We start from the raw sequence: 21,616 nt of genomic DNA, 5'->3' as shown, positions 1-21,616 counted from the left end.
CACCGCTGGTCCCTCCCTGGGTCACTGCACGGTCCCGTGTGCACAGGCGTGAGCCGGGGGTTAAGTTCAGACTGGTCTGGTTGGCCGGGCCTCCAGAACTCTGTCTGGGCTGTCAGTCGTTATTGCCGGCGGGGCGGTTCTGGTTTCCTTCTCGGGATGTTATGCCCTTCGGGTCTTTTGCCTGAGTTAAGAGAGAAGCTGGAAAGAAGAATTTAAGGAAGAATGTGGGACAAAGGTCAGTGAGTTTGAGCAGGTGGGCAGTCAAGGTCGGGTCTTGGGAGTCTAGCCGGTGACACTCGATGCTCTAGCGGCGTCTACTCCCTGGAGGTGTGGGCATTCGGACGTGGCTAACGGTCCACGCGCACAGGCCGTGAGTCCCCCGTGGTACCGCGCCTTCCGTGGGGCGCCTCCCGCAGCACGCAGGCCCCGTCGTCACGCAGTAAAGGTGTTTCAAGTACTGGCCGTGCACCGGGTGGAGCCCCGAGGACACAGTCGTGCCGCAGACGAGCCACTCGGAGAGGCTCTGAGATTAGCACAGGGCGGTCAAGGTCTGCCCCGGGGACCTTGGAGCCGGGCGGCAGGGGGGTGACGAGGCACAAAGCGGCTTCCTCTCATCTCCACCTGTGTGGCCCACAGGTTCCAGAAGCTGGAGAAGAAGGTGAAAGAGCAGGAGCACTGGACCCGGCTTCGCAGGTACTCCCTGCTTCTCCAGAGAGAGACCTCCAGGAAGTGACCGGGCTCTCTGCAAGGTTGGCGGCAGGCAGGCTTCGCCTCAGGACGCTCCGAGGCCAAGAGACAAGGTGACAGAGGCCCCCAGGGGCCTAGACGGGCAGTCTGGGACCTCAGCAAGGGGAGAGGGATGATCTGGGGAGCCTCCAACCCTAGGCCGCTTGTCAGAGCCCTCGGGTGGGCAGATGTCACCCCAATAAACAGTGCTATTGTTTCCAGACTCCAAAGTCGCTGTGGTGTGTGTCCTTTTGTTCCCACCCAGTCCAGACCCCAGCAAGGCCCAGTCCTAGGCCGTGTGAGGGACCCTCGCCTTCTAAGCCCAGGAGAGCCACTTTGCTCAAATGACCAAGACCCCAGGCCACCCCAGCTGCTATGTGGCCCTCTTTCTCCCCACCCACTTCCTCTCCCTCTCTGAGTTGGCTCATACACAACCTTCCTGGAATTGCTTCTGAGAGGCTGAGGAGGATCAGAGGTTGGGTGACCGCCTGGGGTCACACAGGTCTGAGAGGCGAGGTGGCAGGCAGGAACTGTGGCCTGGGACCCTGGGGTGGGGGGATGCTTCAGGGTGGGGTGGCTGGGGGACAGGATGAGGGCAGAGAGGTGCCTCTCTTTTCTGGAAACTGCCCTTCCCAGGAAAACCGGCTGGAGGGGTCCCCGCAGCTCAAGGCCTATGCCTGCCTCTCCGAGGACACCGTGTGGTGTCTCTGAGAACTGCAGGTGGTTGACATGTCCCAGCCTCCCCGTGGTCAACTGCACGCGGGGTTGGTGACAGGCATCTCCTTTTGTGTCCCCATCCATCTCCTCCCTTGGGACACACATGCTCCTCACTGTCCTGATCCCTCCTTCACGGCGCTGGTACTGACCGGCAGCACGTCCCTGGATGAAGAGGTTCCCACCTGAGGCGCTCCGCCCCTCACTCTCCTGCCCGTGGAAACAGAAACAGCAGCAAAAATGACCTTTACACCAACGGGTCCTGTTCCTCTAAACAGCAGGCACTGACTCCCTTTTGAGATGAGGGAGGAAAACTCAGGATGATGGCCTTGGCCTCGCACACCCCCTAAATGTAACAGAGGACTAACACTGATGGGGCACCTGCTGTGATGTGTCTGCTTTACAAGTACACCTTGTGAGATGTACAGATGATCATTATCCCCGTTGTACAGAAGGAAAATGGAGGCTCAGGTCACTGCTCGGAACAGCCCGTATCAAGTCCTAATGGGCTTTTCCAACATCAAGTGTCAGAGACCCAGCTCTCAAACGAACTTTAGGGTTGGCTCACGTAATGTAGGACGTAATGCTTTCTGGGGAGCCGGGTCCAGGTGCTGAGTAACAACAGGAATCTCTCTCCATCTCTGTTTTGATGCCCTTTGCTTGGGTGGCAACATGACTGCCAACAGGACCCACAGCGAGTGTCCCTTTCTTTTATTTATTTTTTACTTTTTTAAAGTTTAATTTTTTAAAATGTTTTATTGTATTTATTTTTTAAATTTACATCCAAGTTAGTTAGCATATAGTGCAACAATAATTTCAGGAATAGATTCCTTTACCCATTTAGCCCATCCCCCCTCCCACACCCCCTCCAGTAACCCTCTGTTTGTTCTCCATATTTAAGTCTCTTATGTGTTGCCCCCCTCCCTGTTTTTATATTATTTTTGCTTCCCTTATGTTCATCTGTTCTGTGTCTTAAAGTCCTCATATGAGTGAAGTTCTATGATATTTGTCTTTCTCTAATTTCGCTTAGCATGATACCCTCTAGTTCCATCCACATAGTTGCAAATGGCAAGATTTCATTCTTTTTGATTGCCGAGTAATACTCCATTATATATATATATGTATATAAATTATATATATATAAATTATATATATATAAATATAAATCTTCTTTATCCATTAGTCCATCGATGGACATTTGGGCTCTTTCCATACTTTGGCTATTGTCGAAGTGCTGCTATAAATATTGGGTGCATGTGCCTCTTCAAAACAGCACCCCTGGGGGCACCTGGGTGGCTCAGTCGGTTAAGCGTCTGACTTCGGCTCAGGTCATGATCTCACAGTTCGTGAGTTCGAGCCCCGCGTCGGGCTCTGTGCTGACAGCTCAGAGCCTGGAGCCTGCTTCACATTCTGTGTCTCCCTCTCTCTCTGCCCCTTCCCTGCTCATGCTCTGTCTCTGTCTCAAAAATAAATAAACATTAAAAAAAAAAATAAAAAAAACAGCACACCTGTATCCCTTGGATAAATGCCTAGTAGTGCAATTGCTGGGTCGTAGGGTAGTTCTATTTTTAATTTTTTGCGGAACCTCCATCCTGTTTTCCAGAGTGGCTGCACCAGCTTGCCTTCCCACCAACAATGCAAAAGGGATCATCTTTCTCCACATCCTCGCCAACATCTGTTGTTGCCTGAGTTGTTCATGTTAGCCATTCTGACAGGTGTCAGGTGGTATCTCATTGTGCTTTTGACTTGTATTTCCCTGATGATGAGTGATGTTGAGCATTTTTTCATGTGTCGGTTGACCATCTGGATGTCTTCTTTGGAGAAGTGTCTATTCATGTCTTTTGCCCATTTCTTCCCTGGATTACTTGTTTTTTGGGTGTGGAGTTTGATAGGTTCTTTATACATTTTGGATACTAACCCTTTATCTGATATGTCATTTGCAAATATCTTCTCCCATTCCGTTGGTTGCCTTTTAGTTTTGCCGATTGTTTCCTTCACTGTGCAGAAGCTAGTTTTGCTGATTGTTTCCTTCACTGTGCAGAAGCTTTTTATCTCGATAAAAAGTTCCAATAGTTCATTTTTGCTTTTGTTTCCCTTGCCTCCAGAGATGTGTTGAGTAAGAAGTTGCTGCGGCTGAGGTCAAAGAGGTTTTTGCCTGCTTTCTCCTTGAGGATTTTGATGGTTTCCCATCTTACATTGAGGTCTTTCATCTATTTTGAGTTTATTTTTGTGTATGGTATAAGAAAGTGGTCCAGGTTCATTCTTCTGCATGTCACTGCCCAGTTTTCCCAGCACCACTTGAAGAGACTGTCTTTACTCCATTGGATATTCTTTCCTGCTTTGTCAAAGATTAGTTGGCAATACATCTGCGGGTCCATTTCTGTGTTCTCTATTCTGTTCCTTTGATCTGAGTGTCTGTTTTTGTGCCGGTACCGTACTGTCTTGATGATTACAGCTTTGTAATACAGCTTGAGGGGCGCCTGGGTGGCTCAGTCGGTTAAGCGTCGACTTTGGCTCAGGTCATTATCTCCCGGTTCATGAGTTCAAGCCCCGCATCAGGCTCTGTGCTGACAGCTCAGAGCCTGGAGCCTGATTCATATTCTCTCCCTCCCTCTCTCTCTCTGCCTCTACCCTGCTCACACTCTGTCAAAAATAAATAAACAATTTAAAAAAAGTGTCATACAGCTTGAAGTCTGGGATTGTGATGCCTCCTTTTTTGGTTTTCTTTTTCCAGATTGCTTTGGCTATTCAGGGTCTTTTCTGGTTCCACACAAATTTCAGGATTGTTCTAGCACTGTGAAGAATGCTGGTATTATTTTGATAGGGATTGCATTGAATATGTAGATTGCTTTGGGTAGTACTCACATTTTAACAATATTTGTTCTTCCTATCCAGGAGCATGGAATATTTTTTCCTTTGTGTGTGTGTGTCTTCTTCAATTGCTTTCATAAGCTTTCTATAGTTTTCAGTGTATAGATTTTTCACCTGTTTGGTTAGATTTATTCTTAGGTATTTTACAGGTGTTGGTGCAATTATAAATGGGATTGATTCCTTGATTTCTCTTTCAGTTGCTTCATTGTTGGTGTATAGGAATGCAACTGATTTCTGTGCATTGGTTTTATATCCTGCAACTTTGCTGAATTCATGGATCAGTTCTAGCAGTTTTTTGGTGGAATCTTTAGGGTTTTCCATATAGAGTATCATGTCATCTGCCAAGAGTGAAAGTTTGACTTCCTCCTGACTGATTTGGATGCCTTTTATTCCTTTGTGTTGTCTGATTGTTGAGCCTAAGACTTCCAATACTACGTAGAATAACAGTGGTGAGAGTGGACATCCCTGTGTTGTTCCTGACCTTAGGGGGAAAGCTCTCAGTTTTTCCCCATTGAGGATGATATTAGTGTTGGGTCTTTCATATATGGCTTTTATGATCTTGGGGTATGATCCTTCTCTCCCTACTTTCTTGAGGGTTTTTATCAAGAAAGGATGCTGTATTTTGTCAAATGCTTTCTCTGCATCTATTGAGAGGATCATGTGGTTCTTGTCCTTTCTTTTATTGATGTGATGAATCACGCTAATTGTTTTGCAGATATTAAACCAGCCCTGCATCCCAGGTATAAGTCCCACCTGGTCGTGGTAATTTTTTTAATGTATTGTTTGATCTGGTTGGCTAATACCTTGTTGAAGATTTTTGCATCCATGTTCATCAGGGAAATTGGTCTATAGTTCTCCTTTTTCGTGGGGTCTTTGTCTTGTTTTGGAATCAAGATAATGCTGATTTTATAGAAAGAGTTTGGAAGTTTTCCCTCCATTTCTATTTTTTGGAACAGCTTCAAGAGAATAGGTGTTAACTCTTTCTTAAATGCTTGGTAGAATTCCCCTGGAAAGCCATCTGGTCCTGGACTCTTGTTTTTTGGGAAATTTTTGATTACTAATTCAATTTCTTTACTGGTTATGGGTCTGTCCAAATTTTCTATCCCTGTTTCAGTTTTGGTAGTGTATAGGTTTCTAGGAATTTGTCCATTTCTTCCAGATTGCCCATTTTATTGGCATACAATTGCTCACCATATTCCCTTATTATTGTTTGTATTTCTGCAGTGTTGGTTGTGATCTCTCTTCTTTCATTCTTCATTTTATTTATTTGGGTCCCTTCCTTTTTCTTTTTGATCAATCTGGCTAGGGGGTGATTTTTCGTTAATTCTTTCAAAGAACCAACTTCTGGTTTCATTGATCTGTTCTACTGGGTTTTTTGGTTTCAATAGCATTGATTTCTGCTCTAATCTTTATTATTTACTGTCTTCTGCTGGTTTGGGGTTTATTTGCTGTTCTTTTTCCAGCTCTTTAAGGTGTAAGGTTAGGTTGTATATCTGAGACCTTTCTTCCTTCTTTAGGAAGGCCTGGGTTGCTATATACTTCCCTCTTATGACTGCCTTTGCTGTGTCCCAGAGGTTTTGGGCCGTGGTGTTGTCATTCTCATTGGTTTCCATGTACTTTTTAATTTCCTCTTTAACTTCTGGGTTAGCCCATTTGTTCTTTAGTAGGATGTTCTTTAGTCTCCAAGTACTTGTTATCTTTCCAAATTTTTTCTTGTGGTTGATTTCGAGTTTCACAGCGTTGTGGTCTGAAAATATGCACGGTATGATCTCGATCTTTTTGTACTTGTTGAGGGCTGATTTGTGTCCCAGTATGTGATCTATTCTGGAGAACGTTCCATATGAACTGGAGAAGAATGTATATTCGCAAATGTCCCTTTCTCGATGGTTCCAGCAAAGTCCGGAGCCTGCTTCTCACTGGCCCGAATGTGGTCTCATGCCTGAACCACTCGGTGCTGACTGTGCGGGCCTGTGTCACGTGCCCATCCCTGGAGCAATGCAGAGGGGGTGCCCACTGAAGCTAAGGAGGGGAGAGCACTGTCTGAAGAAAGAAAAATGCCAGACCTCAGGGGAAGAAGGCAGGAGGGGTGCTAAGCTTGGCCAAGACCTCAGAGGTGGCCCTGTCCACTCTCTCCAAAGTCACGTGTTGCCAACACCAGGCCACCTCCCCATCTCCTAGTGTGTGTGGGGAGGGCAGGAAGGGGAGAGGGGAGCTGGGGCATTCGAAAGAAGCCTCACAGGCCAGGTCCAAGGGAGGGAGGAGGGGGAAGAGAGGAGGGTGGAGGGCAGAGGGCCTGGCAAGGCTCCGGGGAATGGGTGGAAGGGGCCTGAGCCGCGCTGAGCTGGGGACCCACGGCTCTAGCCCCACTCGGGGCTGGTGCGCCAGCGGTCCCCAAAGAGGAGCTTGCCCACTGGGCAAAGGGGTGAGTGGAAGGAGCACCCAAGGCGCAACATTTGGGAGGCAGGGCCCTTAGGGTTGTGCAAATGCAGGGATGACATGTGGGGGTCAGGGTGGGCTCCTGGCCTCACTCCGGGGCAAGCGGGGCTTAGCGGTTAGGGCTAGCTTCCCTCCTCAGCCTGGGGCCACCTGGTTCTCCAGATCCAGGCCCTTGCAAAATCCTGGCACATCCACATGCCCTTTGGATGGACCTGCTTATTTGGTACCGCGTGGCCAGAGGGACACCGGGCTGGCCCTCCTCCAGACGCACCAGCCACCCACCCAAGGCAGGGGACCCCCCCTCAGTCCTACGCCTAGGACCTTAGGACGGGCCCATGCAGACAACTCATGACCACCTCCCCCTTCCCCGCCCCGGGGGTCCACACTGTGACCCCTGCAGCCTGTCCTTGAATCAATGTCTTGAATACAGGGCCTTCCGCTTAGCTGCCCCGCCTTAGAACCTGGCCCAACCAGCACCTACACAGTACAGTTTCCCCAGCGGGAGCAACATCTAGGCTCAGTAGGCAGAATGTTCGCTGCCGGCAATGGCACTGGTGGCCACGGTGCAGTGGGGCCTTATTTTACACCCCCAGCCCCTCCGCCCCCCAACACACACGCTTGCCCGCCAGGACTGTTCCAAACACCTGACTGGTCAACTGCCGCCCACCGATGTCCCCGTCCCAACGGCCAGGTACTAGCTTTGTGAAAAAATGCCCTGTTTTCTGTGCTTTAGTGTCCCGATCTGTTAAATAGGTATAAGCGCACACACCTGCCCGCCTCACCTGCGGCGACTTGAGGTTAGACGGTGAAATGAAAGCCTTTAACACAGAGCCCGGCTCGGGTAACCAACCGCTCTGCCCTTCCGACCCGGCCGGCCGGGACAGCAGCTCTTCCGAAGGACGCAGCGCCGCGGGCCAGCGGCCCCGTGGGGCACCCCGTGCCCACGCCACGCTCCGGCTCCCGCCTTCCAGCAGGCACGCGCCCCCGCCGCGCCAGGCCAGGGCACCCTGGCAGGGCCCCGGGTGAGGTGCCACCACCTAGCCTCCGTCCCAGAGACAGGCCGGCGTTCAGCTGTCGCCTAAACCGTGCGCCCCGGGGGAGGCACACAGGCGCCGCACTCACATCCGGGTCCCCAGCCAAAGCGGCCACCCACCCTCCGCTCCGGCGCGTCGGCTAGCCTCTCCCTTCCTTAACTCTCCCACCAACTGGCCACTTGTCACAGGTGCTGAGAACCGAGCGAGCGCACGCTGTCACCTACCTGGACGGTGCTCACTGACGTAGGCCTTGGGACGCGTACACAGGGCCTCCTCCCGGGGGCGGGCGGCGCCGGCCCAGCGAGGGGGCTCGGGCGCAGGCGCAGGAGAGGTGGGAGGAGCCCCCTTCCCATCCGCCGTCCTCCGTCTTATTAGCAGAGACGTGTTAATGAAAATTCACACCGAGGTGCTGATAAACAGTGGGCCTCGCCGGCTCCGAGAGGGAGGAGAATGCTCTCCGCAGGGGAGGGCGCTGGCCGATGAGCCCCACTTATCTGTGAAAAGACTTGCTAATAACTTTAATTCCCCATCCGAAACCGCAGGGCCTTTGCCATGCAAACAGATTTTCTAAACTGGGTAGGGCCCCTGGAAAAGACTTCTCGCTCTGCTCCAGTTAGGGTCCTGGGAGGGGAGAGCAAGATGAGGGGCGAGGTGTGGGAAAGGGGGTGATCAGCGGAGGTGTGAGGTCAGCCCCCCTGCAGGGCCTCCGCTTTTGGATCCCGCTCTGTGCGGCCAAATGCCGGCCAGGGTGCGTGCGCCTGGACGCCTGGACGTCACAGCGGTGCCCCCGGCCACGCCGAATTCCTGCCCCTCCCGGCCTGGGCCCGAGCACTGGAACTGATCTCTGAGGTGGTTTCAAAACAAACCTATCCGTACCGACGGATAAACAGATAAACCGTGGTATATCCGTGCAATGGAGTTCACTGGGCAATAAAAAGAAATGGAATACTGATGCACCTAGGCCACACGGATAAACCCGGAAAACGTTAAATGAAAGAAGCAGGGCACAAAAGGCCTCTATTGTGTGATTCCAGTTACACAAAATGTCCGGAACCGGCCAATCTATGGAGACAGAAGGTAGATGCCTGGGCTGGAGAGGGGTGGGGGGTGGAGGGGTGGGTGGGGTCAAGGGGAGCACCTGCTAATGGGCACAGGGTTTCTTTCCCCGGTGATGAAAATGTTCTCGATTTAGACAGTGGTGATGGTTGCATTACTACGAATATACTAAAGTCACTGAATTATAAGGTTGAATTTCATGGTATGTAAACTATATCTCAATAAAGCTACTATAAAAAACAAATGCTAAGGCCTGTGTTTCAAAGTTGCTTGGCAGGGAGGGGAGAACTTGGTATCCATAGAGGGCTGGGGGACCCTTGGGCAGAGGCTACATCCCCTAGCCTCACCTCAACTCCCCCACAAGGCTTGACTGCTTACCAGACCCCTTGAGCCAAGCCAGGCCCCTTCTGGGTCAAGGCTTCCTTCTTCCCCATACACCGCATCCCTGATCTGAACCCAGCGATGCAGACACGAGTGTGGTTCCAGGTTAGCTATGTGGATTTGGAGGCAACCCCATGAGCCTCTCCACTCTAGCTAGGCCTCTGGGAGGTCACAGTTAACTCGGGACTGACTCATAAAATGTTAATGTCCCTAGCCCACCTGGAAGAGAAAGCAGAGTGAAGGGAGATAAGAAAATCCCAAGGTCCAGGCCACAAAGCTCCAGTACAGGGGAATAAGGACTTGGGATGCATGGACTGAGTCCTTGGAGCTGGTGTCCTCTCAGACCCCAGAGCTGGCAAAACCTGACCAGGGAGAACTTGGGATTCTGAATTCATACCGACCCTGAGTGCTGACCCTCAGTAAAATCGTTATTTGGGTATAAAATGTGTAAAGGACCTGATGATGCACAGTAAGTACTAAGAAAACGTATTTTCTACAGATACTTTGCTTTTAATGCACCTCCCACCAGGTTCAAGGAAAAGGGGGACAGGCTCCACTGCTACCACTTTCTCACATACAGCATCTTCCCGCTCCAGGCTGGCCTTCCTGGAATAGGACAGGCTAAGCCAGGGCAAAGGGGAAAGGGTCTGGGCCTTTGTGCTTTGAGGGCTGAAGATTGCCAGAAACTCTCTTAATTCTCCTAGGTTCTTCTTTGGAGAAGGGGAGGGAGCTTTGTGTCCATGCGAAGGAAGAAGAAACGGTCAACTGACACCAGCACAGTTTATTCACAAATAAATAAATACATAGTAGGCAGGCGCCCCCTGCCTGCCTCCAAGGGTCAACCTGTGGGTCCCTCCATTGCCGGAGGGGCTGGGGAGAGTTGTCTTGGGTGGGGACGGGCTCTTGCTCTCAGGAATGCCCATGCCAGTATCGCAGGTGCCCTCTCCTAGGAAAGGGAGTCTGGAGAGGGACCGTTTTGAAGGTGCTGAAAGCCAAAAGGGCCTCGATGCTCACAGGGCGCCAATTGTACGTCGTCACTTCGACTCAGGCCGGCGGCCACTCCAGGGGCGAGAGGGGCATCCAGGTCTCCAGCAGGGACAGCACGTCGCCGGGAAAGAGCTGGGGGGAGAGGGTATAGAGTTACCTTCAGCGCTGGCCGCCACGCGTGGGTGTCCGCGCTCGTAGGTTCCACTCGGGCACAAGAGCCTGTCCCCTGCGTGTCCTCTCCCTCCCCTCGCCGCTTGAGCGCCCCAGGCACACTAGCTACGGTGCTCGGGACAGCAAGCAGACACGGCCAGGCTGCCGGCGGGGATGCCGCAGGAGGCCTGTGAGCGGCGGACGCGGACGACAGGTAGCAGCACCCACGATGGCCCCGTGGGTGGGGGGAGAGAGTCCCGCGCGGGGAAGGAAGTACTAACCGGAGACGAGGGGCTCGGCTCCATTGCCTGCGATTCCGAACACGCCGCCTCGTCATAAAGCACTGTCGGGTCGCGCGGCTGCGGCGCCGCTAGTTCTCCGAGACAGGCCGGCGGGGACCCCCAGGACGCGGAGGGGCTGGCGGCTGAGCCCAGAAGCTGGGCGCGCGCCTCCACCTGCACCTGCGTCTGCGCGGGGCCGCCGTCGGGGCAGAGCGGGCAGCCCCGAGGCACCGCCGCGTCGCTGCGCCGCCGGCGCCGGCGCTGCAGGCCCTCCTCGCTGAGGCCCAGCACCGCCGACAGGTGGCCGATGTAGCGGATGGCCAGGCGCAGCGTCTCGATCTTGGTGAGGCTCTGGCCGGCGGGCGCCACGGACGGCGGCAGAAAGCGGCGCAGCTCGTGCAGGGCGCGGGCGAGCGTGCGCATGCGCAGCTTCTCGCGCTCGCTGGCGCTCTGCCGCTGCCCGGAGCCCAGGCGGCTGCTGCGCGCGCCGCGCCTCCCTGCGCTCCGGGCTCCGGCGGCCGCGTGGGTGCCGGGCGGTCCGGGGCTCAGCTCGGGGCTGCCGGCCGGGACGCTGCCCCAGGAGTCCGGGGACGAGGCGGGGGAGCAGCCGCAGTCCCTGTCGGAGGGCGGCAGAGGCCGAGGCGGGCCCCAACCCGGGAAGAGGAGCCAGGACTCGGAGAGCGGCGGGCACAGGGACTGGGCCATGGCGGCGGCGGCGCATCTGCGGACCGGCGCCCGGCGCCCGCTTTATCCCGAGCCCGAGGTGTGAAGTGGCCCCTTCCAAGCCGCATCAGCACTTCAAAGCGGGCTCGGGTCCTGGAGGGGGCGGGGCCGTACCCTTTGAACCAACGGGGGGTGCTGAAGGTGCGGGCCCCTTGGCCGCCCCGGGTCGGCCCCACCTGGGCCCTCGCATGGGCACCGGAGCCAGCCACTGGGGCCTCTTGCCCGCGCTGCCTGGCGTGTTGGGCCAGCCCAGCAGGTCAGAGGAAGCGCGGTCCGGGGAACTGGAAGTACAGTACCTGGGCTTGGGGCTGCCTTCACCTGTTGGGACCTTATGCAAATTCTTACGCTTTCTTGCAAATTCGTTCCCAGTTTGTATAACGGGAGCCTTGAGGCATACTGCAGCCAGGTCTGCAGAATGAATAGGATGGGGACCCGGAGTGGGGCCCTGATCCCTGCTAGAGGTGAAAGGAGCAGTAATCCGTTTCTCCTCTGAGGCAGACCGGTCCTGGACATGGCCTTACCTGGTGGTGGTGATCGGGGGTGGGGGGACGGAGGGAGCACTATGAGGAAACTATCCCAGGCAAATCCAACAAGCTGGCCAAGTATGGCCACGTTGCTGGACCATGTGAGCTGAGGGAGGGGAAGCCTCAGGCCCTCTAGGGCACCTTCTCCCTGGCAGGATCAAGGGCTTGGCAAGCTGCCACCACTGGCCACCAGTTGGCGTCCTACCATTTGGGGGCAGGTATATCAGGTTTTGCCATCGAAACGTGAGTGGACACGACATAGAAAAATGCACATAACAAAATTCATACCCCTCCGTAATAAAACTTCTCAGCCAACTAGCAATAGAGAGGAACCGTCTCAACCTGATAAAAGGCATCCACAAAGAGCCCACAGCTAATATCATAGTAAATAGTGGAAGAGTGAATGCTTTTCCATAATGTTGAGAACCAGGAGGGGATGTCTGCTCCTCCCCAGGCCTATTCGACAGTGCGCTGGAGGGCCTGGCTGTGCAAAAACAGAAAAGCATACAGATTGGAAAGGAAGAGACTAAACCGTCTCCACTTGCAACAAGACTGTCTACGTAGGAAATCTCAAGGAACCGATACTGCCTGCCTGATCCCTCAGGAGTTTGAGTTTATACACCTTGTCATGATAGCTACTTCATGCACAGATGTCTGTTGTTCACCTAGACTGTGAAGTACCTGGTCCATAGCATGTCTTCAAGAGAAGCGGTACATAGGGTCTCTTCCAGTGTGAGGGGTCTAACATTTTGCATCCCCAATGCCTTCCAGCCCTGTGACTGCCGGGTGAGCTGGTCTGTAGCAAAGAAGGCCAAGTGGTTTAGTGGCTTCTCCCTGGGCATCTCTGCCCCCCATCGTCCCCTGCCCTCGACTCGTTTATCTTCTCCTGCCCTCAGCTTCTTCCAGCACCTTCTACACCCCCTTCCTCTGCAGTCTGTCCCAGCAGCCCCAGAATGCTTACGCCCATGGTCACATCCAGGAGATGCAGTCCCAACCCATCCCTGGGGAGAAGGGGAGCTGCCGTAGGACCCATTCCCAAGGAGAGTCTGGTCCAGGAGAGCCCTCCTCAGCTTGAAGCTGTCAGTAGGGTCTGCTCCTTTTGGACCCTGCTCGATGGATGCCCTCCTGGGGCTCCAGATCCAAGCTAAGAAGCTGGTATTGCAGCCCAGTGGCTGGGCTCTTTTGATCCCACCGGACCCAAGGGGACAAACAGTTGGGACTTGGTAGAGTATGTTGTGCACTCAGGCGAGGGGCGGGGGTGGGGGGGGGTGGGGTGCAGAATAAAAACCCGTCAAGCAGGAGGGATGGCATCTGAGAGGGCTCAGAGCCTCTGCTGCCAACCTTCTGAATGTCAAAAAAAAAAAAAAAATCCCTCCAATCCCCACAGAATTCTGATTTTCATTTTGTAGCTAATTGAGGAAACTCAGCACAACCCAAAACTCCTAGGCAATCAGCCACCCTTTTGCTTTACTCTCATCTCTGAAAATACAGTATGTGTGTGTGACCGGAAAGTCAAAAGCTCAACAGGTAATGAAGGGTATAACAAAGTTCATTACTATCCCCGCCTCTGAGGCCTGCCATTCTGTGTCCAGAGGAAACCACCGGTGCCGGTTTGTTATTGTAAAAGCACAAAATCAACCAGACATGTTTTGGACAACAGGCCGTATGTGTGGGAGGCAGACTGTTGCTCCTGAAAAAACGCAGCTCTGTCTCCTGAGGATTCTCACATCTGGGACCTGAGGTTTGACATCCCTCGGGCACCTGCCCGGGAACCACCAAGAGGTCTGGAGGAGGGGAGGACACCGTGAGCGGTGCATGGCAGGCTGAAGGAGGGCTAAAAAGGTCCCGGGGCCAGTGTGGAGTCAAAGAGCCCACAAAAAGGGCATGAGAGAGGTGGGGCAGATGGCAGGGTTCCACCCCCGACCCCAACCTTGGCGTCTTCAGCCCTAAAGGCTGCCACCTGGGAGTCCCTCCCTCTCCTGCTGCCCTTGGGGTGTCCAGGCCCAGTTTGTACAAGGGCCACGGCCAGTGGGCCTGATGAAGCTAAGCTGGGGAAGAGGAGGGACCCCCCCCCCAACCTGGGGCCTGGGCTCCACCACCTCCTGTCAGTCGCCTCCCTTTTTCCTCTCCCCCCATCACCTTTGATCTCCTTATCGCCAGCCTCTCCTGTGGGTTCATTTGGGAGCTGCCCCCGTTAATGAGTTCTCCGGGCTGCAGGGCCCACACGCCCTCCCGCTGGGGTGAGGACTTCACACCTCTGGGGCCTGTGTTTTGACAAGTGCCGGTGCCAGTGGCTCCCCGCTCCCCTGGCCCGAGCCTGCCTTCGCCTGCCAACGTGTAAGGCTGGGAAATGAGGCCTCGGGGCAGCCCCACTGAGCAGAGGTGAGAGTTCAGTTGCGGTCCTTGGCCCGGGTGGGGGCGGGCAGAGCAGGGCGGCATCCTCCCGGGCGGGGGGCCGGGGTCTCTCAGCCTTCCCGCTAGGAACCAGCCCGCTCCTCAGGCCCAGCCTGGGTCCTGGACACCGCTCCCCCCCCCCCCCCCCCACCTCAATGCCCTCATTTCCCGGCCAGCCCTTCTGACACAGGAGTGCTAATCAAAGGTGCTATGTCAATAGCCCCTTGGAGCCCCTAATCCCTGGCCCGCCGGAGCCAGAGGCCCCAGGAGAAGGAAGCAGCCCCCTGTACCGCCAGCCTGCTTAGCATCAGCAGGCGCATCTCCTGGGAAGCTCCTAATTCAGGTGCCCCTGCTTGCTGAGATCTTCCCACCACACCCCAGCACCCACCGGAGGCAGCCCCTTCATTGTTAAGGAGCTGCCACCTCCAGGCAGCCTAGAACACCCCTCTGGAGTGTGGCCAGTGTGGGTCAGAATAGAGTCCCCGTCCTGCCATGTAGCACCTGTGTCATGTGGGTAACTCACTCTCCATCTCGGGGCCCACACAGCTTCTGCCTCTGGGCCAGGGGGTAATGCCTGCTGTGCTGACATATTGTAAGGATCGGATCAGAGTATACGGACGGGGCTTTGGGCAACACCCACGGGCACGCTTGCTGCCGTCACTGGGGCCTGGCGCTGTGCTGGGGCCTGGCCGGGTCACAGCTGACAACCACGTGGCGATGTGGGGGTCTCTGCCTCCCTTTGTATGTGAGGGAATGGGCGTAGGGAGGTTGTTCTAGGTCACGTGGCTAGCAGGGGCAGAGCTGGGGCCCGTTTGCCTGTGTGTGGGGCCAAAGCCCGGGTTCTCTCCTCCCCACCACCTCTCCTGTCTCTTCTGGAAGACGTGGGGGCCCCCTACCTCCCAGAGGCAGCCCCAAGAGTGAGGGTGCTGGCGTGGGAGGAGATTCCCCCAGAGACCTCAAGTGCCCACAACATCTTGTCACAAGTCACAGGGACCATGGGAGACGTAAAAATAAAAAGGTTTCCACACCCACTCTGGACCTGCTGCACCAGAGCTGGAGAATCTGGGTATGAAAAGTACCATGTCCGGGGCGCCTGGGGGGCTCTGTCGGTTAAGCGTCCGACGGGCTCAGGTCATGATCTCACAGTTCATGGGTTCTAGCCCCGTGTCAGGCTCTGTGCTGACCGCTCAGAGCCTGGAGCCTGCTTCAGATTCTGTGTCTCCCTCTCTCTCTGGCCCTCTCCTGCTCGTGCTCTATCTCCGTCAAAAATAAACAAACACTGGGGCGCCTGGGTGGCGCAGTCGGTTAAGCGTCCGACTTCAGCCAGGTCACGATCTCCCGGTCTGTGAGTTCGAGCCCCGCGTCAGGCTCTGGGCTGATGGCTCGGAGCCTGGAGCCTGTTTCCGATTCTGTGTCTCCCTCTCTCTCTGCCCCTCCCCCGTTCATGCTCTGTCTCTCTCTGTCCCAAAAATAAATAAAAAACGTTGAAAAAAAAAAATAAACAAACACTAAAAAGGAAAGAAAGAAAAGTACCACCCCCCCCCCCCCCAGAATTATGAAGCTCAGCCACTTTTGAGAAGCAGTGCCCTATAGTGGCGTGGCCACCCCCACCCCAATCCAGAGAGTGGAGAAAGCACTGGGAGTGTCCAGCCCCCCATCATGGTTCCTAAACCCCCGTGGGTCATGGGTGAATGTGGCTGCGGCCACCTGGAGCCCCAAAGCAGTCAGGGGGCTCAGCAGGAAGGCCCCCGACTTCTCCGCCACCTCCCTCCTTCCCCAGCAGCCTCCCAGCTGAGGCCCCAAGGCTCCCAGGGAGACCCTTCCAACTAAGATCACCCCCTGTCCTCACACCTTTAGCTCCCGGAGCCTCAGAGTTGGCAAGCCATATGGAATAGATTATTCCGGACCTGAGATAATCTGATTATCTTGGTCATGGATCAGCTGGATGCTCAGCCAGTGGAAGTCACAGGAGGCAAAGGGGTGATGAGGAGGGAGGGGGTGGCAAGAAAGGAGAGAGATTTGGCGGATTCCAGGAGAGACTCAAGGGGAAGTGGCAGAATCCGCAGTTCTGGGAGCGGGGCTGAGGGCGCAGGGGGAGCAGACAGTGCCTCCCTCGTAGGGGAGTCACATTTATGCTTCTTTGCTTCCTCTGGGAAAGCGGAGGAAGATGGCAGCTTTCTAGGATAATGTGGGGAAATCAAGGCATAAAGGGGTTAAGGAGGGGAACCGGCCCAAAGCAGAGATGCAGACATGTGGGTGTGGGGAAGCCTGTCACGTGACACCTTGGTTTCCCCAACTGTAAAATGGAGCCAGGACTCTCCACTGCCTGCCCTGGTTGGAAGGTTCCCTTCCCAGGCCAGAGAGTTGACGTCTGGGTGGACAGTTGGGGACCAGTGTCCTCAAATTCCCAGCCACTGCCAGCAGAGGGCACTGCCCAGCCGCCTGGGATTTGGGGATCTGAGCAGGGCGGACCTGCCGGTAACAAGCCTTTGTTCTAGGGCCAGGGTCAGGCACCAGGAACCAGAGATGCAGGGGCTGACTTAAGAAGTGGGTGAAGCCAGCTCAATGCCAGTGTGATGGGCTGTGGAACTCCCAGATATGCCACTTGCCCTCTCTGGAGCCCTGCCTGCTCATCTGGTCACTGGGAAAAACGTACAAGTGTGCAGAGAAGCAGAGGGACAGAGCCCAGAGGAGTGAGGAGAAGGGGGACGGGCCAGGAGGGAAGGGCCCAGGCAGGGCTCGGGTCCCCCGGCCTTCCCTATACGCTCCTGGGAGCAAAGGCTGAAAAAAGACCACAAGCCGCTGGAAACTCTAGGCCGCGGATGCCTTGGGCTCAGTGCCCTTGCTGAGTCCCCGATAAGGATTTGCAGGTCTAGCTCAGCTGCTGACCGAGGCCATGTCCAACACCAGCCCCTCCAGGAAGCACAAGATAGACCTCCCTCCAGGCAGGATGGACAGTTCTGGGGTTCCTTGTAACCCCACCCCTACCCTTGCTGACCACTCACAACAGTGTGGTGAGGTGTCAGGACTGCGACGAGCCCCCCACCAGGTCACCGGGCGGCTCGGGCCCTCAGCCAACTCAGCAGGAGAAGGAGGGTACCCCCCCGAGGCATCTGACATCAGGCCCAATAAAAAGCAGAGGGGAGGGGGGCGCTTGGGTGGTTCAGCCGGCTAAGCCTCCGGCTCTTGATTCTGGCTCAGGTCACGATCTCATGGTTTGTGAGTTGGAGCCCCATGTCGGGCTCTGCGCGGACGTTGCAGAACCTGCTTGGGATTCTCTCTCCCGCTTTTTCTGCCCCTCCCCATTGCAGGCACGTTCCCTCTCGCTCTCAAAATAAACTTAAAAAAAAAAAAAAAAGAAAAACAGAGTGGGGGCTCCTAGGACTGAACTGAACACCTGGCCAGCACCTGGGGGAGTGAGCCGACTCCGGGCAGAGGATTCTTTGCCAGAGGCGGGGGGGGGGGACAGGGACGTCCCTGGACAGAATGGAGAACATCTAGGGGGAGGGGACAGAGCTTAAAGCGACCAGATAACTAAATCACACAGAAGGGTCTTACCTGGTCAGTACAGAGGACGTGCTAAAGACTGAGGGAAAGGATGAACTCAGTCCTCTGTTCTCGAGGCTCCCTCAGCAAGAGAAATCCAAGATCAGCCCCTGGCCTGAGCCGAGGGAACCTCCTTCCCCCCTGGAGATGGTGCCCCAGCCCGGGAATGCACTCGCAATGCCCGGCACGGCATGGCACAGGTGGCCGGGCTAGCTGGGGCCCCCAGCCGGGCCGGCTGCCCAAAACCACGTTGGCCTCGACAGCCCACCTCTGGGGCCTCTCCGAGGCCAGCCTGCAACTTCAGAACAGCCTCAGCACACCCTCCACCAGGCGGTTTCCCTGGCGGGCATTCATTCTGGTTAGAAAAGGCTGCAAGGCGCCCATGAAGACCCGCCGCTGGGTGGCAGAACCAAGTTCCAGAAAAATCCATCCAGTAGGACGCCACCACCGATCCACGCAAAAACAAGAGAGAACACAGATCTAAAAAACAACCCCTGCACAGAAAGTCATCGAACGATACCGTGCGTGTTCGAAGGGTCTACTGTGCGCACGTGTGTACGTGCACAGACAAGTCTCACACAGTAGGAGTCTCAGCCAATCTGTGGGTGACTACAGGACTTACTCGGTGGGCGGGCGAGGACAGGTCTGGGTTCTGGGAGGTGGTCAAGGGAGACTTTCATCTCATCTGGAATGCTTAATTTTTTCACAAGGAGTTTGCATTCGTTTATTACACGTGCAACTTATCTTTTTTTAAAAAAATTTTAAAATGTTTTTATTTATTTTTGAGAGAGAGCCAGAGTGCAAGTAGGGGAGGGGCAGAGAGAGAGGGAGACACAGAATCCAAAGCAGGCTCCAGGCTCTGAGCCGTCAGCACGGAGCCCGACGCGGGGCTCAAAGCCACGAACCGCGAGATCATGACCTGAGCCGAAGGTGGACACTTAACTGAGCCACCCAGGCGCCCCTTACACATGCAACCTAAAAATAATTTTTAAAATCTAGGTATCAGGATGTCCCTGTGTGGAAAACTGTAAGGCATCTCAGTGTGCACCAGGGAACTTCTCGGCTAACCTGCTACCACCACATCATGGGAGCACTAGGCGTGCCCTAAACATCTCATCGCAGAAATACATCTACTGACGATACAGAGAATGTGGATACGTTAGTGAGAAGAGTCGGTCACAAAACCACAGGCTCTCTTCATACCCAAAGAACTTGGAAGCGGGCACTAGAACAGGGATTCGGACACCAACTTTTGTAGGAGCATTAAGGCACAAGAGCCAAAAGGTGGAAACGACCCAAATGTCCAGCAACGGATGAATGGAGAAACAGAATGTGGTCTGTACGTGCAATGGAGTATGTTTCAACCGCGAACAGGAATGAAGTTCAGGCACACGCTAACCCATGGACAAACCCTGAAGGCATGAAAGGAAGCCATACGCGGGGCACCTGGGTGGCTCAGTCGGCTAAGTGTCCAATTCTTGGTTTCGGCTCAGGTCATGATCTCGCGGTTCGTGAGTTCGAGCCCCGGGTCGGGCTCCTCACTGACAGTGTGGAACCTGCTTGGGATTCTCTCTCTCTCTCTCTCTCTCTCAAAATAAATTAACTTTTAAGAAGTAAAGTAAGTCAGGCACAAAGAAAAAGTACTGTATGATTCCACTTCTGCGAGGCACCTAGAACAGACAGATTCATAGAGACAGGAAGTGGTTGAGAGGTTACCAGGGACTGGGGGTAAAGAGAGTTCTTCCTTGATGGGTCCAGAGCTTCTACGTGAGGTGATGAAAACTTGTGGAAAGTGACGGCTGCCGAACACTATGACTATAATGAACGGCACCGAATTGCACACTTGAAAATGATTAAGATGGCAAATTTTATGGTAAATATATTTTACCCCAATTAAAACAATTTTAAGTACTATACACACAGAACTGTTGACTTATACACTTTACACAGGTCAACGTATGATGTGTGAATCAAATCCCAATAAAGCTGGTATGAAAAAGAAAACATATACCAGAAGCTTCAAAAAATGGAAAAACTAAAACAGAAAAACCCCCGACACGCTTTCTCTTGATGCGTCTATGTCTATGTTCACGTACTTGCAGGGAAGCCTGGAAAAGGACAGGATGCAGGGGCAGGGTCTGTGCTAACCTGGGGCCAACCTAGTGTTAACCTGGTTCTCTCTGGCAGGATGCAACCAGGGGCCTTTTAAAATTCCCTTCTTTTTGGGATGCCTCGGTGGCTCAGCCGGTGAAGCGACCTATGAGGCTTGATTTCAGCTCAGGCCACGACCTCACAGTTCACGAGTTCAAGCCCCAAGTCGGGCTCTGCACTGACAGCACGGAGCCTGCTTGGGATTCTCTCTCTCCTTCTCTCTTTGCCCCTCTCCTGGTCTTTGTCTCTCAAAATAAATAAATAAACCTGAAAATAGAATAAAATTCCCTTCTTTTTGATTGTCTGCATTTTCTCACTTTCCTGAAATGAGAATGCATTGCTTTGATAATTAAAGAAAAGGAAGGAAGGAAGGAAGGAAGGAAGGGAGGGAGGGAGCAGAGGGAGGAAGGGAGGAAGGAAGGGAGGGAGCAAGGAAGGAATGCTTTGATAATTAAATGAAAGAAAAGGAAGGAAAGAGGGAGGGAGGGAGCAGAGGGAGGGAGGAAGGAAAGGGAGGGAGCAAGGAAGGAATGAAGGAAGGAAGCAGAGGGAGGAAGGGAGGGAGGGAGGGAGGAAGGAAGGAAGGGAGGGAGCAAGGAAGGAATGAAGGAAGGAAGCAGAGGGAGGAAGGAAGGGAGGGAGGGAGGAAGGAAGGAAGGGAGGGAGGGAGGGAGGGAGCAGAGGGAAAGAGGGAGGAAGGAAGGAAGGAAGGAAGGAAGGAAGGAAGGAAGGTGGGCAGGGAGGGAGGGAGGGAGGGAGGGATGGAGGCAGGGAGGGAGGGAATAGAGGGAGGGACGGAGCAGAGGGAGGGAGGAAAAGACTTTGCAGAACCACCCAAACCTGTTTGCATTCCAGCAGGTGGGTCTGAGCCCCCTTATGGCTTTGGGGGCCAGGAGGCTGGGTCTTCCCTCCCAGGGACCGGGCGGCAGGACTGTGCACCACTCACTCTCCCACACTGTCCTTCCCCAGAGCTGCGGGACCCCAGGTGACCGCTTCCCCCCAGCAGGGCAGGCAGGCGAGACTTCTCCAGTCCCACATGCTGAGTGCATGTCCCAGCAAGGACACCCATTTCACAGATGAGGAGACTGAGGCTCAGGTGGGGACCAGAGCCCAGGCACGGCGGGAACCTAGGCCTGAGCCGCCTCCGGGACCGAACCAGGCAGTTCTGGGGCTGCCACAGGCCCTTCCACACCAGCCTCCGTGGCCTGGCCTTCTTGTTGGAGGAAGAGTGGCAGGCCCACCCCTGTGCCCCTGGCCCGCTGGGCAGCCCTCCAGCCCTCCCGTGCTTCCCCTAGCCAACGGGGCCGCGTCCTCCCCGCCAACCTCCACATTCTCTGCCACTGGCTCCTGGGCCCAAAGGCCGCAGCTCCAGTCAGCCCTCACCCCGCCTGACTGCTGTCGCCCGACTGGCTTCCTGCCTCCGCCTCTTCACCCTCCCCCTCCTCAGGACTTCTGTCCAAACTCCCCACTCCGGAGGCCTTTTCAATCCTGGCCAGCTCCTCCCACCGCTCCCCTCGGGGCTCCAGCCCACTTTCACGGTCCACACCAGGGCTGCCTTTCCCCTCCCAGGCCTGGGCTCACACCTGGTCCCTCGGTTAGGATCCCGGCACCTCCACCTGGAGAAAACCCACGACTTCAGGTC

The 21,616-nt window shown here is 54.8% G+C and overlaps 2 protein-coding genes and 1 long non-coding RNA gene across 11 annotated transcripts in view; 1 reads left to right on the top strand and 2 right to left on the bottom strand.

Annotated features, from left to right (window-relative positions):
- The window catches only part of WDR93 (WD repeat domain 93), a 49,569-nt gene extending 48,617 nt beyond the window's left edge, over window positions 1-952 (top strand). For all 9 annotated transcript variants that reach the window (XM_042940991.1, XM_042940995.1, XM_042940994.1 and 6 more), the window contains one exon: window positions 637-952. In XM_042940991.1, coding sequence (XP_042796925.1) covers window positions 637-733 — 97 coding nt within the window. In that variant the 3' untranslated portion in view covers window positions 734-952. The remainder of the gene's footprint in view (window positions 1-636) is intronic.
- The window catches only part of LOC122221611, a 39,175-nt gene extending 31,091 nt beyond the window's left edge, over window positions 1-8,084 (bottom strand). Inside the window, exon 1 of the long non-coding RNA XR_006203330.1 lies at window positions 8,006-8,084. This is a non-coding gene — a long non-coding RNA (uncharacterized LOC122221611). The remainder of the gene's footprint in view (window positions 1-8,005) is intronic.
- Window positions 8,085-9,984: 1,900 nt separating this feature from the next.
- MESP1 (mesoderm posterior bHLH transcription factor 1) lies at window positions 9,985-11,341 on the bottom strand. The gene is made up of 2 exons (XM_042940462.1): window positions 10,637-11,341; window positions 9,985-10,337 (listed from the first exon to the last, which is right to left on the bottom strand). Exons 1-2 carry the CDS (start codon window positions 11,339-11,341, stop codon window positions 10,263-10,265), a joined length of 780 nt encoding a protein of 259 aa, XP_042796396.1. The 3' UTR covers window positions 9,985-10,262.
- Between the last annotated feature and the right edge of the window lie 10,275 nt (window positions 11,342-21,616).

The sequence above is a fragment of the Panthera leo genome, chromosome B3 (genome assembly GCF_018350215.1).
Source record: "Panthera leo isolate Ple1 chromosome B3, P.leo_Ple1_pat1.1, whole genome shotgun sequence".
Taxonomy (NCBI): Eukaryota; Metazoa; Chordata; class Mammalia; order Carnivora; family Felidae; genus Panthera; species Panthera leo.
This window is presented reverse-complemented; position numbering and strand designations above follow the sequence as displayed.